Here is an 18,437-nt window from a genome sequence, read left to right as displayed (position 1 = left end):
CACAACTGTAGTATATTCGCTTTAATAAACTAGAGGTTTGTGCTCTAACAGATTGACACTTGCATATTGACCGCAGTACATCAGTGCCAACAATATCCCATAATATAGCAGAGTCCCTCTGTTATATTATTCTTTAATGATTTATTACATTTTTACTGGCAGAAATATTCCTTTCGACTGACATCGTTCCCTTTATGCCTGTTTGTGCTTTAGGATGGGAATGGAGTTGTTCGGGGAAATTACCTCTCTGTTTTTCTGGAATTGTCAGCTGGACTCCCAGAGACGTCTAAGTAAGTCTCCATCAGCTCTTTTATAGTTGCTTCAGCTACAGTGGCAGCTGTTGTGTGTGATTCAGGTTAGTAACTAACACCATGTTCAAATGTTTGATGTAGGCTTCTGTGACTGTGCTGTTCACTATTTTATTCCTGCAGCTAAAAAAGCAAACAAAAATAGTTTTTGGCAAATAATTGTTTTGGCTGTTGTTTTTCCAGGTATGAGTATCGGGTTGAGATGGTACATCAGGCCTCCAATGACCCCTCTAAAAATATCATCCGGGAGTTTGCTTCTGACTTTGAGGTCGGGGAGTGCTGGGGGTATAACCGCTTCTTCAGGCTAGACTTGCTGGCGAGCGAGGGGTACCTCAACATGCAGACAGACACACTCATACTCAGGTGTGTTATAATTCAGATTTTTAATGGAGTTATTAGGATTTAATTGTGTTTTATTTATTTATTTTACATAGAAGGCAATATAACTAAAGTATTGAGACACCAGGGCGGCACGGTGGCGCAGTGGGTAGCACTTCCGCCTCACAGCAAGACGGCCTGGGTTCGATTCCCGGCTGGGGCGACCCTGGTCTTTCTGTGTGGAGTTTGCACGTTCTCCCCGTGTCTGCGTGGGTTTCCTCCGGGTTCTCCGGTTTCCTCCCACAGTCCAAAGACGGCACGTTCAGGCTAATTGGAACTTGATTGAAATTGCCCCTTAGGTGTGAGTGTGTGAGTGAATGTGTCTGTGTGTCTGTCTGCCCTGCGATGGATTGGCGGCCTATCCAGGGTGTATTCTGCCTTCCGCCCGATGCCTGCTGGGATAGGCTCCAGCCCCCCCCGCGACCCTTCACGGATAAAGCGGTTGACAATGAGATGAGATTATTGAGACACCTGCTGATTCATTGTTTCTTCCAAAATCAAGGGTATTAGAATTTGTCTCTGCTGTCCAGGAAAGACTTTTTACTAGATGTTGCAGCATTACTGTGAGGATTTAATTGTATTGAGAGACAAGAGCTCTTGTGAGGCCAGGATGTTAAAATATCATATAAAAGTTGAATGTTTTCATTTAATATTTCCCACACTGCTTTGCAGTCAATCCAGTTAAGCATCAGTAAGTATCATTTGTATTTCTACAGTCTGTTGGCCAGTGCCTCTGGTATTTATACCCCCAAAAAAGTGTTTTGCACAGTTATTGTTGTGTTGCAGTGTAATTCAAAAAATGTGTAATTAATTACTCAGTTACATAATTTTAGTCAATCTCATTAGTGAAATTACTTACAAAATGCTTGTTTATTTCATCTATGATTTTACAAGATAAAAAAAAATAATATATGGGGGCGCCGAGTGGTCCAGCAGTATAAAGCGCTGCCACCATGAGGGGGAGGTCGCAGGTTTGAACCCTTATCATGCAGCTTTGCCATCAGCTGCCGGCACCCAGAGGGAGCACATTTGGCCTTGCTCCCTCTGGGTGGGTAGATGGCCCTCTCTCCCCATCACGTTTAAAGGTGGCGCTGGGCGACACGAGGCGTCTGTGAGCTCATGTATCGGAGCCTAGCCGCTGTGCTTTCCTCCGAGCGCGCTATCCGCTTAGGCAATGATTCTTCAGCAGCAGCTCAAAAAAAGGGGTGACTGACTTCACACATGTCGGAGGAGGCATGTGCTCGTCCGCATCCTCCTAGGGTCGCAGGTGCCACTGGTGATAGGGACGCACAAAAGGGGTGGAACAATTGGATAGCCAAATTGGGAGAAAATGGGGAAAAAATCTGACATAAAAAAAATTATTAAAAAAAATAAAAAAAAATCATATTTAATATTACATTCTGGACTGTTTTCCCAGACCAAGACTGATTTTACATTAAAACCTGTTCTGGAACAAGGCTAAACTAATGTCGTTTCTGGTGCTCTGAAGGTATCAAGTGCGATCACCCACCTTCTTCCAGAAATGTCGTGATCAGTACTGGTATATCTCCCAGCTGGAGGCGGCCCAGTCCAGCTACATTCAGCAGATCAACAATCTGAAAGAGGTGAGTGCAGGACTCCCTGCAGAACACTGAGACAGAATGACAGTCAAATCCAATATATAATATTTAAATATTAAGTCTAGATAGCCTATTCCATTTTATAGCTGAATGTTACAGCCCTGAAGTACACACAGTTTTATCAGAGCCGAGTTTAAACACTACTGCGATTTGGTATCTCTTAGAGACTGGCAATTGAGCTCTTCCGTCGGCAGAAGTCTCGAAGCTCCTCCCCACCAGACCGCCGCCTCTGTCCCTCCACTGTCGCATCTGCTGGACCATCCAGCCGCGACTCACGGCCTGGGAAAAACTGCATGGCAGAAGAGACAAACCAGGCATCTGCAGCTGAGGCAAAAGATGAAGATGATGAGGAAGAAGAGGAGAAGACCCAGCAGGATGACTCTAATGTATGTACTAACAGAAGGAACAAAAGAGAATAACTGATTTTTTCCAAAAGAATTGTTTAATATATGGTTCTTAATTGGAATTTACTCAATTAAGGGACTCTATCTTCTCAGAGTTAAACTACTGATCTGGAGCCTCGTGAGAGCACATTTAAAGATTATATATTTTATCACATAATAACTGATTTGTACTGTACTGTACTGTATTCAGAATGCTGGTTAAAATCCTATTAAACATTAAAGAGAGATCTTAGCTCCACCTCTGTATATAACACAATGCCTACATTTAGAGTGATCTTAATATATATTTACTGAGAGGATTTGGTTGGTTTTGCACTATTGTATTTGGAGATGGCATAGGGTCACATTTTCTGATACCAGCTGTCAGAATCAGTGACCCCTATTATAAATCATTTAAATTTAATACAATTCAATTTGTCAGATATTTGTACGAATTTTTGTTCATGTGCATCATTAGGAGCTGTCTGATGGTGATCTGGAGGTGGACTGTCTAACTGGGGATGAAGACGTGAACCCACTGGATGGTAGCAGCACATCTGGCAGCTCCACGGCAACAAGTAACACTGAGGAGAACGACATTGATGAGGAAACCATGTGAGTATCGCTGTTATGCACACTGAGAAGTCACTATATATTCATTTGGCAGCAAGAAGAAAAATTGTTACGTTTGAACGGCAGGCTTCGGAATGCACTTTTTTTTAAAGTGTATAAGCTAGGGGTGTGACGAGACACTAATATCACAAGACGAGACACAATACTGGGTTCACGAGAACGAGACGAGCTTTAAAAATAACGTTTTAAAGAAAACGTCAAAATGAAAAATGGCTTAAACTAGAGTTTTATTTGACAAAATCATATAACGCAAACTTAACAGACTGGTTTCTCTTACACATTGATTCTATAAGAAATAGAAATAAAAATAAAAAATAAAAATAAAACTTTTCTAATATAGAAATATATTATATATTATATCTAATATAGTGCAAACAACCACAACCAGTCATATTAAGACTATGGTTTGTGTTTTTTTTCTCCTAAATCTCTTGTAATTTAACTATGCATAACCATAACCAGTCATATGAAGACTATGCTTAAAGTTCAAACAGAGACAGAACATTTTTTTTAAATACAGTACAGAGCGAAGGGATAAGTACACCTGCCTATGAAACAGTCACCTGTAGGATTTACTTACAGTATTTACATATGGTTTGTACTTTGTTGGTCACTCTGTTACCGTTTATTGTTTCCACTGGAGCCAAAATGCAGCCAGACATACAACTTAAAAGTAGCAGAAGCATATTCTGTGCAAATGCCTGAATTTTCCTCTTCTGCTGAGAGCTGCTCTCACTGCTCAGCCATCATACTCTATCACTATCGCTACTGTGTTGCCAGATCCCTCTCAAAGAGTCCACACTAAACTGTTTTTTCCCGCAAGGCAGGTTAAAGTTTGACGAGAAATATAGTCACACCCCTAGTATAAGCCAACATCAACTACATTGTGCACTGTGTAGGGGTCATAAAGTGATTTAAGACATAGCCTCTGCTGTAAAGGTTTTCCCTGTAATGTTGGAATTTGTAAAATGGACTCAGTAGTACTATGTCAGTGTAAGTGGGCAGCATGCCCTCTGTGTAATAAAAGCAGGGCTTTTCTTCTGTATCAAATAGTTATTTGTTTATTTATATATTTAGATGTTGTCGTAAGCTAAAAGCCAGCTTTAGAGTGTGTGATGTGGTTTTGAGATGTTGATTGTTGGAGTGTCTGTAGTAAGGTGTCACTGCCTGAAATGTTAGCATTCCCACTGCTATCTAACGCCTGCTCAACACACACACACACACACACACACACAGACCGAGTGCTCAAACCAGATGAGACGAATGAGTCATCATTCGAGCTCCTGCCTTCTGCTTACACATGCCTGTCCTCATCTTCTCCCTTACACACACACACACACACACACACAGTCACGCTCACATGAACACTCATTCTCTCACCCACACACATTCCCTTGCTCTCTGACACCACTCTGATTCCTCTCTCTTTCCATCGTTTTGATTTGCTGTCGGGCTCTTAATGCTAGCTTTAGTCCAGGCTTCAATCCACCCATCTATTCTAGCTGTATTAAAAGCCCCTTTTTACACTTTTTTTGTGTGTGCAAAACATACAGTGGTAGAGAGGTACCCTGAAACATTACTTGTACATAAGTATGTGGACACCTGCTCTTTCACAAGCATCTGAAATCAAGAGTATGAACAGCATCAGCCTCTAGTCTTCTGAGGAGAGTTAACACTAGATGTTGAAACACTGCTGAAAGGTTGATGAGTTGATTGCGTTCAGTGCCATAAGAATGAGCTCATCATGTTGGATGATTAGTTCTGTCACCCCAACTCATCCCACAGGTATTTGATGGAGCTGTATTGCTGCAGAGCTGCTCAGCCCAGTGCTGGGGTGGTTTTTAACCTTCATGTTTGTCTGCTTTGGAGAGTTCTGCAATACTTTCTACAGGGAGTAGACATCCTGTGTGTATGCAAATATATTGTGTGTACCGTATTTTTCGCACTATAAGGCGCACTGGATTGTAAGGCACATCATGCGACACTAGTAAGGAACAGAGGTGTCGCCATGTTTTTCTTCTAATTTAGTGAGACCCCTGTAAAGCTAAGTTATGTAAACAACACTGTAATTCTTTTCCACTAATGCAGCAGCATTAGCATTAGCACCTGGGTTAGCAGCGAATGCCACCCAACAGCACTACACTGAGGAACCCTGAGTGTTCCAGTAAGCCAGGGTGTTATTAGCTAGTGGTTCGCCACACGTAGCTTGTTTTAACGTGGTAAACAGGCAGGCTAGACTCCGATATACTCACCTCTGTAACCTCTTAAAGCTACACAGCTGTTTAGTCCCAATCCCTCCAGTTCCCTTTACATTGCGCATGGAAAAATTCTTCTACTATCACTATTAAACTTATCACTAAGTTCTAGTGTTGTTTTTCTATGGTTTGATTTAACCAAACATGTGAGTGATCTCTGAAAATTATCATTCAAGATTTATTTTCGACCACATTCCTTTTACTTTGAAAATTATTTACTTTACTTTAATAATGTTTTGGACAGTTCTTAATCCAATTTTAGTTGTTTAAGCAATCTCCTTATATGTTTTATTAGATGCATGCCAATAATCTGAACCTTCTAAAACAAACCTAAAACAACCTAAATGTCTGTATACGTTGCTGTTTAACAATTGAGAAGCTTCTTATTGCATTAGTTAGGGTTAAAAAACTTGTTGTCAGCTAAAGCATAATCATCCATTTAGAAATTATCCAATGAGCTTTCTGGAAAAAGTAAGAGACCACTTAGAAATTATGATTTTCTTTTATTTTACCAAATTGAAAACCTCTGGAATATGATCAAGAGAAAGATGGATGATCACAACAATCAAATCAAGCTTACTTCTTGAATTTTGGCACCAGTAATGGCATAAAGTTATCCTAAAGCAGTGTGTAAGACTGGTGGAGGAGAACATGCCATGTATGAAAACTGTGATTTAAAAAACAGGGTTATTCCACCAAAAATCAGTTTCTGTACTCTTAGAACTTTATGAATATGAACTTGTTCTCTTCAGCCATTTTTCATTTACCTCAAATACATGCTCTAAATGACATTTTTCCAGAGCTATATATATATATATATATATATATATATATATATATATGTATGTGTGTGTGTGTGTGTGTGTATACACATTACTTAGCAATACTTTTTAGTAAAACACTATTATTATATTAAATACAATGAAATTCACAACATCAAAATGTTCATCAAAACATTTCCAGTGATCTCCTCATGAGTCTCATCATTATATATAGGGGTGAGGCTAATAATATTGCAGTATATTGTATCATTTTGATTGTATTGTATTTATATGTGGCATCAAATATTAAAGTTTGTGGAAACAGGCACTCTAAACTGTTTATTTTCTGTAGTAAAACTGCTCCTGTTGTAGCTTCTTATATGGACTGAAAGTAAAACTTTAGAGGACCCATGTTAGTGCTGCAACTAAAAGTGCTTATGGGATTTGAATTGTTGTTTGTGTACAAGTACTGAAAAATAGAGAGGGAGGAAAAGAGAGAGTCAGAGAGAGAGGGGCTTCTGTCCCTCTGGGCAGGTGTTGTTTTTTTTGTTTTTTTTTGGTTAGTGCTGAAGAGTTGGTGCTTTTAAGCATCTATTAATACAGCTACATTCTGAGTGCAGGGAGGAGAACCGCTGGAGAGGACTGAGTCATCACACAAACACACACACACACACACACACGCACACACAAACAGCCCCCTCCCGCACAGCGGGGGACTGCCATCCCTAGCCCTCAGTCTTGCTCATCACAGATTGCAGCACTCTAGTCCTCCACATTTCTAAATCTCACAGACCTGTTCCAGTCTGATTAGAGCACCAGTCAGAAACCACATAAACAAGGCTGCTGGTGATTTATCAAATTTATCAAAATCAGGTTGGTAGCAGCACAGTGTTAGCATGGTGTTTCTCATTATATATTATATTATATTATACACACTAATAATTACTAGGGGTGTAAGAACATATCGGTATATCAAGGTATTTTATGAATAATTTGCATAGTAAAGATTGATGGCAGACTGTGATTCATTTTATTTTGTGTTTAAAGCCCACCCACTGGATAGCAATGAATTGTTAACTTCAATAACAATAAATCTTCATTATAACCATGTTTTTTTTTGGGGGGGGGGGGGGATGGAATGTTGGTACGGGGCTCAAGCTCTTTTATTAAATACTAAAACCAGGGTTCTCTCTTTCTGTCGTCATTAGAGGATCCATCTTTTGGATCTTGTTGGAATAAACAAACAGTGAGCCTGATTGTGGCACTTTATTAAAAACAAAATCACCATCACTTTAACTGCTTAAACTACAAATATCCTAAGCATATTACTGGATGCATGTCAGTGTTTTGAGTTCTTTTTAAGAAATATCAGCATTAGATTGATTATTAATTTTTTTTAATGCTGAAATAGTGTAGAGTGGTTTAGGTGTGGCAGACTAGATTATTTTGTGCTGTAAAATAATATCATGAGCGAGAGTGAGAGAGAGTGAGTGAAAGAGAGAGAGAGAGATACAGACGGCGTGAGAGAGAGTGAGTGAACAAAAGAGAGAAAGAGTACAAGCGATTAATCTGCGTTTCTGCGTGCGGTCTCTGTAAACAGTGCAGGCTGGAGCACACAAGCAATCAGAGCTACTGTAAACTTCTCCGGGCAGGCTACACTTTCCGGGTTACGTTCATTGGTTCCACATGTCTCCTATAGACTGTCTGTACCGTCTAATCTGCGCACGTTGGCGCGAACCAAACCGTGACCCTGTACTGTGACAGTTAATAAATAATATGCGTACCGTTACACCCCTACACATTATACAAACAGTCAAGTCAAGTCAAGTAGTTTTATTGTCAATACTGCATATGTACAGGACATACAGAGAATTGAAATTACGTTACTCTCCTTCCCAATTTTACAGCAAGTACAGATAATAGATATAATAAAAGAGAATGGGAGACACTATGTGTACAATACAGCAGGGACACAAATAGACATACATGAGACAAAAACAAGGTGCAGTAGTGTGGGGGAGAAATAGATATATAAATATAAGTAAAAAAAAAATAGATATATAATATAAAAGAGTGGGAGACACTATATGTACAATACAACAAGACACAATAAACATACGTAAGACAAAAGTGCAATATTGATGGTGATTGAGATGGAATGACGGTATAAGTAGTATATAACAGTAGTGCAAATAGGGTATATGGTATATAGCTTAAGGCTGGTAAAGTGGATGGGTGCGTAAGTTCTTAAAGTTCACAGTTTAATTAAGTGGAATTAAAGTGCGTATTGACAGTGCAAGTATAGCAGTAGTGCAGGTGTTGTGTAGTGCAAGTCCGTTTGGAAGGGACCAGTACTTTGTGCATTGTAGTGCAGAGTTTCAGTACTTTATTAGTGGGGGGGTCAGGATGCTGAGTGAGTGTGTGCTGGGGGCAGGATTGGGATGGGGGGTAGAGCAGGAAGAGAGTTCAGCATCCTCACAGCCTGATGGATGGGGCTGTCTCGTCATCCAAACCTTTTATACAAACTACACATTGTCCCACAGTACACCCATTTCCGCAGTACAATGTAGAACACAACCACAAGTACTCTGTATTAAGATGTCTGCTTCTTTGCAGGTCTGGAGAGAATGATGTGGAATATAGTGGAAATTTGGATCTGGAGGAGGGAGAGCTGCCAGATGACATCATGGGAGCCACAGGTGAGTCCAGCACGGTTTGATTAATTTCCCGCTTAGACACACGCGATAAACCACATGTAGAAACACATATATATTTGATGTAATATGGATTCAACACCACATTATATCTGGAATCTTTTTTTGTACTCAACATTGACTTACAGACATGTTATTGCAGCCATAGGTCAGTTACCAAATTATGCTGAATGTCATCCCTCTAAACTGTCTTTCCTGGTGGACAGGAGGGTCCAATGCAGGTGTGCGTGGTTTGAGACGTGGGACCGGAGCCTCGGCCAGTCTGCTGGAAATTGACCCCGTTATCTTAATCCAGCTGCTGGACCTAAAGGACCGCAGCCACGTAGAGTCACTGTGGGGGATGCAGCCGCGGCCACCAGCATCACTGCTTCACAACCAAGGTACAGCATTGCACTCAATCTTCTGAAATTCGCCTGTCACTGTAGCGTAACTATTGTTTTTTGTATTGATTAATTCTGGTTTTCATTATCTGTTGTTGTTGTTTTGATATTTGTACCCACTATATATGTCTAGCTGCTGCTGTTCCAACCCGTAAGGATCGTGATCGTCGCCCACAGGCAGTGCGGCGGTCAGTCCCGGACTCTGGCGTGCTGACGCGGCTCAAGGCTCAAATGGCGGAGGTACGCAGTAAAATGTCGGATGTGAAGGGTCAGCTGGAGGCCCGCAGTGTGGCAGACCCTCGGGTAGCTCCTTTGGAGCATGGACCAGCAGCTGAACCAGAGCCCGCAGCCAGGAGAAAACCCAGTGAACTGGATCTGCTGTTTAAAACCCACGGAACATCACGACATAGCCGACATGGTACGAGTTAAATCGTTGCATCACTTTTTGCCAGTTTTAATCTTGGTTTAGACCCTACAGACCACACATGAAAGCCTGTCTGCATTCTCAAGAGTTCAATGCCGTCCTGTTCTTTCATACTACCTCGTTACCTTACTACCTTTAGGTGAAAAACACACCATTAGGGGCTGAGTAGTGCAGCCACGTTATAGTGACCAGAACTGTTAATGATGCAATGACATCCCTGCCATGTGTCTCCTGTTTTAGAAAACATAACAAATGGGATACAGGCTCTTTAAACCACTCTTGGGCTAAATAAGTTCTATTATGTTTATTTCAGGTGGGAAGAAGGCTGTTTCACCTAAGCAGGAAGTAGGCGGGGCAATAGGAGGCCTTTCCATGCGCAGGTCTGGTGATCCTGGAGAGAAGGAACTAAGAGCAGCTGGAGATGCAGCGGTGGATTTAAATCTCTGCCCAAGAGATGGACCCTCCAATGCAGACAGTCAGTATAAACTTCAGGCACCCCGCTTCAGAACACCGTTCTACACTCTGACACTAGTTTAGGCAACTCTTCCCATTTGGAAATTATTTGGGGTCATGCAAAGCCTAAAATTCAGACATAAATGTAATCAAGGCCTCAAATCAGCTCTTTCATCATATGCTGTGTTCCAAATCACACACTGCTGCAGTAAACACACTGAAGAAAGGGCTGCTACTATTCCTGCAATATTTTACACAGGAATTAGCATGCTAGTGTGCAGTTTGGGACACAGTAGCAGTGTTGGCAGTCTCACCCACATTAAAAGGGATCGTCTGATCTTCTGTCTTTTGCTTTGCATGTTCTTTGTTCAGAGAGTAGTGTATGTTTGCTTTTGACAGGAGCTCATTAAACTACATTTTAAACTGCTGCAAATTTATCCTCAGATTTTATGAAATGGTACTGCACAATTAAGTAGGGCGAAACAGTCACAAAAGGCAGAGAAATCAGGAATATCTTATTATTTTTGTTGACCAATGGTTGCATACTGTTTTTGACATTTTTTTTGTAAATAAATTTATATTTATAAAATTCAAAGAGCCTATTAAATAGTAGAATTCATTATGGATCTTTACAGATACTTTACTTTAAAAGTACAGAGTAGTCGGGGCGCCGAGTGTTCCAGCGGTTCATGTTATTCTCATGCAGCTTTGCCATCAGCTGCTGGCACTTAGAGGGAGCACAATTGGCCTTGCAACCTCCGGGCGGGTAGATGGTGCTCTCTCTCCCCATCACACTCAAAGGTGGTGCCGGGCGGCACGATGTGTCTGTGAGCGGATGTATCGGAACCGTGTCGCTGTGCTTTCCTCCGCTAGCTGCTCAGGCAATGATTCATCAGCAGCTGCTTAAAAAAAACAGGTGGTTGTCGGAGGAAGCATGTGCTTGTCCGCATCCTCCTAGGGTCGCAGGTGCCACTGGTGATGGGGAAGCACAAAGGGGTGGGACAATTGGATAGCCAAATTGGGAAAAAATGAAACAATCAGAAATAAATTATTATTAGAAAAGTACCAAGTAGTCATGCAATGAGAAACAAGCAGTCCTCTATAGTAGACAAAGATGCACCAAGGTGCACCGATAATAGTTTTATAATCACATCACAGACCTCTGAGTTGTTATCGAACCTAAACGTAAGGTGCCCAGAGATTCCCTCCCCTTCCAATCAGAGGGGTATTTAGTGTTCGTTGTTGAGGTGATTTAGCAGAAAAATAGGACTTGTATGTAAATAGTTAATGACTGTTAGCTGATGGTTAGTAAAGAACAGTTCCTTTTAAATGTGCTAATCATTAGCTGAAATGGACTATATGGTCAGACTCTGTAGAAAGCTGTAGTGTATAGTTATTCTTAATATAGATTATGCATAATAATATTTAGTATTTTAGTTTGTGTATATATGTTAATATTTATTTTATTTTTAATAAGATGCATTGTGGTATACAGCCCAGCCCTAAACTGTGGTTCAGTAACTTTTCTCCTGTGTTTTAGATTCAGTGAAGTCCCTCAGTCTTCATGGATCCCCTTCATCACTACCCAGCACCTCTTGTTCTTCTGAAAAACACTCCAGCACCAAACCTGACGAGTCTCTTTATGGAGCGTCCGAAACATTTAGCCTTCCTGTTCTGAACGGGGGTCCTTCAACAGGAGCCAAGCAGCGCAGAACACCCACATTGGGGTAACGTTTAATTATCTTCTTTGCTTGTAAATGAAGGTTGTCTGAATAAAATGAGAACAGGTCTTGTTATTCTGTAAAATAATAAATAATTCTCCCTCTACATCTTTTTACAAGTCTTTCTTAAATATCTTTGTGACATTTGTGTTCAAAGTGCTGTGAACCTGATTAGACCATTTTAAATGTAAACATGGTTCACTTTCCTGTGGCTCACTCTTTCTTTTTCTGTCTCTCAGAGTGGGGCTGCTGACAGACGGATCTTTAGACTGCGAACCTGAAGGACCCGGTGAAATGCGCCAAACGCTGCTCACGCTCACTGAGCCGCCTGCTACCTCCCGACCTGATGAAGGTGAAGCTCCACCTCCCACACATCAACTCTGCAAACAGCGGCCAAGAGATTTTAAATACTACTGTTATCTTATCTTTTTGCTAAGCATCTGATTACCATTGAATTCAATTACGTACAGTACATGACCAAATGTTTTTGGACACCCATTTTAATGAATGAGACTCTGATAAGCAGATAATCATGCACCTATTGGCACCATTTCTAATACATGGCATTGGCTAAAGCATATAAAATACCCCAGCATTGAGCTGTGGAAAAGTGGAACTGTGTTCTCTGGAATGATGATGCTCAGAATGAGATTCAAAGACATGGTGCTTTTATAATAATTATTTATACCTGCTAGATAGCAGCTAGGCTGTAACAGATTATTCACTAACTTTGGTGTGTGTGGTTTGTGTGGTGTGTGTGCATCAGGACTCTTGTGTCAGAAGCAGTCTCCTCACCTGTTGGCAGGAATGAGCAGTGACAGTGAGGCTGAGTGTGAGACAGAGTGTGAGAATGAGGACGAGGCCGTGGCTGTGCAGGCTGGAGAACGCCAATATGACGCACTTACCTGTTCAGGTAAAACACACATGGCTGCACATTTTGCATGCTGTAGCACCACTTATTAGATTTGGAATGACTTAATATAGTGCACAATATGGAATTACAGCAGCAATTTTGGAATTTAATGGTTTTCACAAGCATCCTGGACGGATTACTGACTACGAGAGTTGTCTGAAGATCCATCAGACTAATGCCTGATTCACATTACATGATTTTGGGACAGTTTTTCAGTCGCTAACAGTTTTTCGATGATCGCTCACAAAAACTCAGGAGGCAAATCAGGGATCACTCGGCGCTTACGCTGTCGCATAGTGTTAACTACTGAAAGATGCTCGGCGAGCCGTTGCTGACTGAACGCTGACGAGTCGCAGATGCCCGGCAAATATTCAACATGTTTAATATTTGACTCAGTCGGCGACTAGAACTCAGGGACAGCAGCTACATACAGCCAATGGGATCACAGATAGAGAACCACGGGTTCAAAACACACCATAGCTGTTTATGGAGACTCTGATCACCCTAACACATCCCCTCTTATATCAGTAAAATACTGTTACACTCTAGAGGGAGCCCATGAGTGAGTCCTCTATGAATACGGAGCTGAAAGTTAAAAACTTTAAATAAAAAATAATTATGAACTACTTGTTCTGAAGAAAGCGTGCCTGTATATTTTAGTGTATCTAAAGGTTTTACACTGTAAAGCACTAGCATTACTGCTACTGCTACTTGGCGAGCTGATCCTGGAGATACAGGCAGAGTTCAGAATGATAAAAAATTATGTCTGCAGTACTAAAACATTTAATATATTTCTGTGTTGAGGACATAAGCACATATTTTAGTATATAACTGATCAGACATTTATAAATTCTGATTTTGCTCAGTTACTTCATATGAACTCGTTCATGTTGGACCCATTGCGAGTGTGTATTCTCCTCTATAGAGATTCTCTGGCATGGCATCCCTAGTTCTGGTTTGTTTAGTTCTGGTGTGTTCCCGTGACAAAACGTGTTTCTGGAGAGCAGCAAGGTGAGTCGGAGATATCCCATGATAAGAAATTTGTGACCCCGTGTTGCTGATTACAGCATATGATTACAGCACAACCAGTCGTGTAGTGTGAACAGCACAATGTCTGACCACTCAAAAAGTTTTCTAGTGTGAACCTGGCATAAGATGGGCTGCTGAAAGTGCAAGCCAAGCACTGTCCCCGGAGGGACGGAGTAGGAGCCAGTCCTGGAGTCACCCCACAGTGTCCAGAACCTACAGTTCAGCATCTCTCACCTAGCAAACAATCCGAACAATGCTGGGTTTTGTGGCCCGCTGCACACAAGTAGACTGAGTGGCGCCAGTTAGATGAAGATGTCAGTGTGGCCCTGGACGCATCATCGAAGGGGGAAAACTAACAGCAGCTTCAAACAATGTGCACCTTCATCATCAGCATCATTGCTGAGCGATTCGGCATCAAGTAACCAAAGGCCAAGTTCGCAGCTAAGAGTACAAGATCACTTAGCTCAGAAAAAACCCTGAAGAAGCGCTATAAGAAGGCGAGTGAGGAAGAGGAGCCCACCCTGTCAGAGCTCTGGGACATCCTTAGAAAGAAGCTTATCGGTTTACGTCGTGCAGAGTGCCATAGGAGGAGAGGCAGAGAGAGGGCTCGCAAGCGCACTGCCTTTATAGCAAATCCATTTGGATTTACCAAAGAGCTGCTAGTACAGAAGTGGAATGGAACTCTCAAGTGCCCAGAAGAGGTCATCAACCGACACCTCAGTGACACATACAGTGACTGGTATCAGAAGGAATATCTTGGGCCCTGCAGAGAGCTAATTGAACCAACCACACTCCGTCCAATTTTACATCAAATAGTCCACTCTGGCAGAAGGAAGGGAAACAGTCAGGGCTGCACGGACCGGTGCAGCTCCAGGGCCGAATGTAGAGCCGTACAAAGTATCATAAAGTGCAAATTTTTTTCCTCAAGATTTTGCTAGCCACATAACCCTGAATCAGAGGTGGAGCAGGAACTCTATAGCAGAATAGTGACCATGCGTCAGCAGGGGGCTTGAATCAACTGGGACCAGGCATCGGCTCGGTCAAAACCGGCAAGACTTTTCTGATACAGTTTCTGATACAGTCAGTGTAAGATGTCCTTCCAAATCCATCCAACTTGCATTTTTGGGGGCTGGCAGAAACACCAGCATGTCCACTATGCCCTACAAGAGGATCTGTGGAGCACATCTTAAGCTGCTGCCCAAAAGCCCTGGGAGAGAGGTGGTATAGATTTCACCATGACCAGGTCCTGAATGTAGCAGCTGAAACCATCTGCACTTGGATCCAGCAGCGTGGACATTAGCCAGACGTAAGTCAGGGTATAACATTCATCAGGGCTGAAGAGAAGTCGCAGCTACAGCAAAAGCCCACAGCGAGGCTGTTATGCTCTGGGAACCAGTCATTTGCTGAGCATATCACCAAGACAAAGCTCAGGCCAGATATGGCCTAATATATATGGATATATTTAAACTCTCACATCTGAGAGTTTAAATATACAATTGAAGACAGTTCAAAATAAAAAAACCTGTAAGATCATGTATTATTTTTGGCTCCTCTGTTGTGATTGGTAGAAGTTTTGGAGCACTAGTCTGGATTTTTTTTGCTATCCATTGCTCAAATATTCGCCGTCTCAATAACACAGCTAAACACAGACAACTGGGTTTGAATGCAGTTACTTTAAATGCTCATCCATACTAGTGGTTGTGATAAATCAACTAGCAAAGGTTAGCTACCCTACGCAGAAGTTCAGTGCCAGCTTGTTTATGGGAACTTTTTCCAGCTCAGCATTCCACTTTTAGTCCTTCTGGGCTCTAAGCCGTCTCCACCTTTCAAACACCTTGCTGAAGATGTGGCAGTGCATAACCGTAGCTTTATATTTCCTTTATATCTGATGATGTTCTCTAAAAATCTTTTTAGCAAGTACAGAAAATATAATGAGTTTTGGTTCTTTGATCATGACACTCCATGTGACATCCTGATTGCTTAATGGTTAGCTCCTTTAAAAAGTGACCTCTCTGTTTTAGTTTTTTTGCATTGAGAAATAGTAATAACAGTATGTAATAACACTAGGGGTTTTATCTTGTTGGTATTTAATAGATGCTTGAACTGAAGCTGTCACAATTATCTCCTAGTGCTTCATTAAGTTCCATTACGCACAAATGGTTTCAAAACAAACACCCTGTTACACTGGATAATTAACTGAAAATTATTTTAAATATCATTCTGGTTTGGTGCTCAAAGAAGACTGTGCCTGCATCACTTTGCAGCACAGCTTTGCTTGCTTTTCTCTGTGGGAAAGTTTACATGAGTCAGGTACTTGCCTCATCACTGCACTTTTTTATTTTGGACTCCAACTACAGTTGCTGAGTGTAATTTACTTTAACTCCACTGCCATGAGAGCAATTTTTGCTGTAAGCACTCCCTCATTAACACTAGTATGCATGCATTTGTTGCCAATCTGAGAGATAAATATGGAGTGTGGACTGACGCAGTAGAGTCAAAATAGTGTAAAGTACAGGATTTTATACAAACAGGACCTGGGTTTCATAGCATTACACAGTTTCTGTGTAGCATCACATGATTGTACCACGTGATTCTGAAGCTTCCATTGTAAGGTTAAAATGCTACATGATGTTGCTTTAATCTCTTTTTTCTTTTAATCCAAATGTTCTTTATATTGGTGGAAAATATGTAGTGTATATTTGTGTATATAGTACCAAAAAGGTTCCATTTGTGTTATTAAATATAATATACCCTTTTATAATTTTAGAATGTATATAGTACACATTCCAATAAGTTTAGTTTGTGGGTTCCAGTCCCAAAATTGCCCAACAGAATGTTGGGAAGTATATATTGGCTATTCATTGATGATTTCATATTTTATCCCTTTAGTCCCTGGTGTTTCTGCATATGGCTGTAATAATTATTACTAATACTATATAGCTGTGTATGTAACTCCTGTGGGGCTTGTGTCTGTGTTTCAGGTGAGCAGCTGATGGCGGATGATCTGAGCTTTGTGTCTGGAGAGGCTACGGAGAGGTGATGAGCGGACTGCAGACCGGCTGTGTGCATGCGAGCGCGTCTGTGTCGATGTGTTACTGCACTTCCTCTCATCCACGTTCAGACACATTAGAGCAGAAGTGTTACGCCTATTTTAGAGCAGGAGAACAAACACACTTCTCTGTTTCCTCACTTAATTTAACAGTTTGAAGAGGGATGTGCTATTCTTAAATGGGCCCAACATTCTGTTATGTAAGCAGTTTTCTGTGCATGAGAGTCAGCGTGTTTATTGCATTGTTACAGATGTTTGGCGTGGGGAACAGTGGTCATGGGTGATGATGATGGGCATGTTTTTATTGCTCCTGTACTGCTTTTTTCTGTTTGTATTTGTTTTTTTTTTTTAGTTTGGTAGTTTTTTTTATTTGATTATTTGTACTTATCTTATTTTCTTGTCTGTATTGTGTTCATGTTGTGTCTGCTCTAGCTGGCTGAAGGCTTTTATGAAAAGTAAGAGGCACCTTCTGTTCCGTATGTTGAGCTTTCAGAGTAAAATTAAACGGGAACTACAGCAGTGGCACCTCAGAGATATTTTTCAGAGTAATTTTGGCACAATCGATAAAAGAATGTGAAAGATGCTGCTGCTCCGGTAATTAGACATATATTTATATTTGGGTTTATTTTTGTGTACATTAGGACTTTATTATTGTAATAAGCTCTCTGAAGTGATGGCACTTGGCTCTTTAAGTGTGGTGTGTTTGAGTGCTGCTGAGGCTCTCTGGGCATTTGAACGTGTTCTGACTGAAATAATGAGCTAGCATTTATTAAAGGTGGGATATGCACCTTCATATGCTTCATATTCTTTTTGGGCAGTAAGTAGCCTAGGCATGTGGCTAACAATAACTGAGAGTTAGTTCTTAGCAGTTAATGTATTAAAAAGTGAATTTCACTGTCACCGTTAGCATTGTTAGCATTGGGTTAACATAAGAACCACCAGAAGCCTGTTTGATCAATCCGCCTCATCCAGCAGGGGGCGCCTTTTACAGTTTCACATTCCGTTCTTTATATGTTCGTTTTGATTTGTTTGTCTATTTAAGGTCATAATAAACATGTTTTATATAGAAATCATGTCTCAGGTGTGTGTGTGTGTGTGTGTGTGTCCCTCAGGCGAGCTTTGATATTGTCCATGCTTCACCAAGTCTGACTGTAGTGATCTGGGAGATGCCTTTATTTAAATGCACTCGGCTGGAAAATCAGCAGCTGAGATGTTGTGCTATTTATGTTCTGAATGTATTTGATGTTTCTCCAGCAGCTGCAGTTACGTCTAAGTATCTGATCATTGGGGCTGCGCAAAATGGGGAAAAATACCATATTGACAATATTCCTTCTCCAGGCTTCACCCACAGATGTGTTTTTAATAACTTGCTTGTTTGGACAGGATTTACAAAACACTGGTAAATGTGAGACTACAT

The 18,437-nt window shown here is 41.1% G+C and overlaps 1 protein-coding gene across 2 annotated transcripts in view; it reads left to right on the top strand.

The window, feature by feature from the left end:
- The window catches only part of trim37 (tripartite motif containing 37), a 29,693-nt gene extending 11,603 nt beyond the window's left edge, over positions 1–18,090 (top strand). For both annotated transcript variants that reach the window (XM_049468531.1, XM_007259436.4), the window contains exons 13-25: positions 214–290; positions 492–671; positions 2,176–2,290; positions 2,470–2,691; positions 3,167–3,303; positions 8,954–9,036; positions 9,258–9,431; positions 9,565–9,849; positions 10,169–10,330; positions 11,849–12,035; positions 12,269–12,381; positions 12,796–12,942; positions 16,953–18,090. In XM_049468531.1, coding sequence (XP_049324488.1) covers positions 214–290; positions 492–671; positions 2,176–2,290; positions 2,470–2,691; positions 3,167–3,303; positions 8,954–9,036; positions 9,258–9,431; positions 9,565–9,849; positions 10,169–10,330; positions 11,849–12,035; positions 12,269–12,381; positions 12,796–12,942; positions 16,953–17,011 — 1,941 coding nt within the window. In that variant the 3' untranslated portion in view covers positions 17,012–18,090. The remainder of the gene's footprint in view (positions 1–213; positions 291–491; positions 672–2,175; positions 2,291–2,469; positions 2,692–3,166; positions 3,304–8,953; positions 9,037–9,257; positions 9,432–9,564; positions 9,850–10,168; positions 10,331–11,848; positions 12,036–12,268; positions 12,382–12,795; positions 12,943–16,952) is intronic.
- The last annotated feature ends 347 nt before the right edge of the window (positions 18,091–18,437 follow it).

Source organism: Astyanax mexicanus, chromosome 20 (genome assembly GCF_023375975.1).
Source record: "Astyanax mexicanus isolate ESR-SI-001 chromosome 20, AstMex3_surface, whole genome shotgun sequence".
NCBI lineage: Eukaryota > Metazoa > Chordata > Actinopteri > Characiformes > Acestrorhamphidae > Astyanax > Astyanax mexicanus.
Note: the sequence above shows the minus strand (reverse complement) of the source record. Positions and strands in the feature narration are given on the sequence as shown.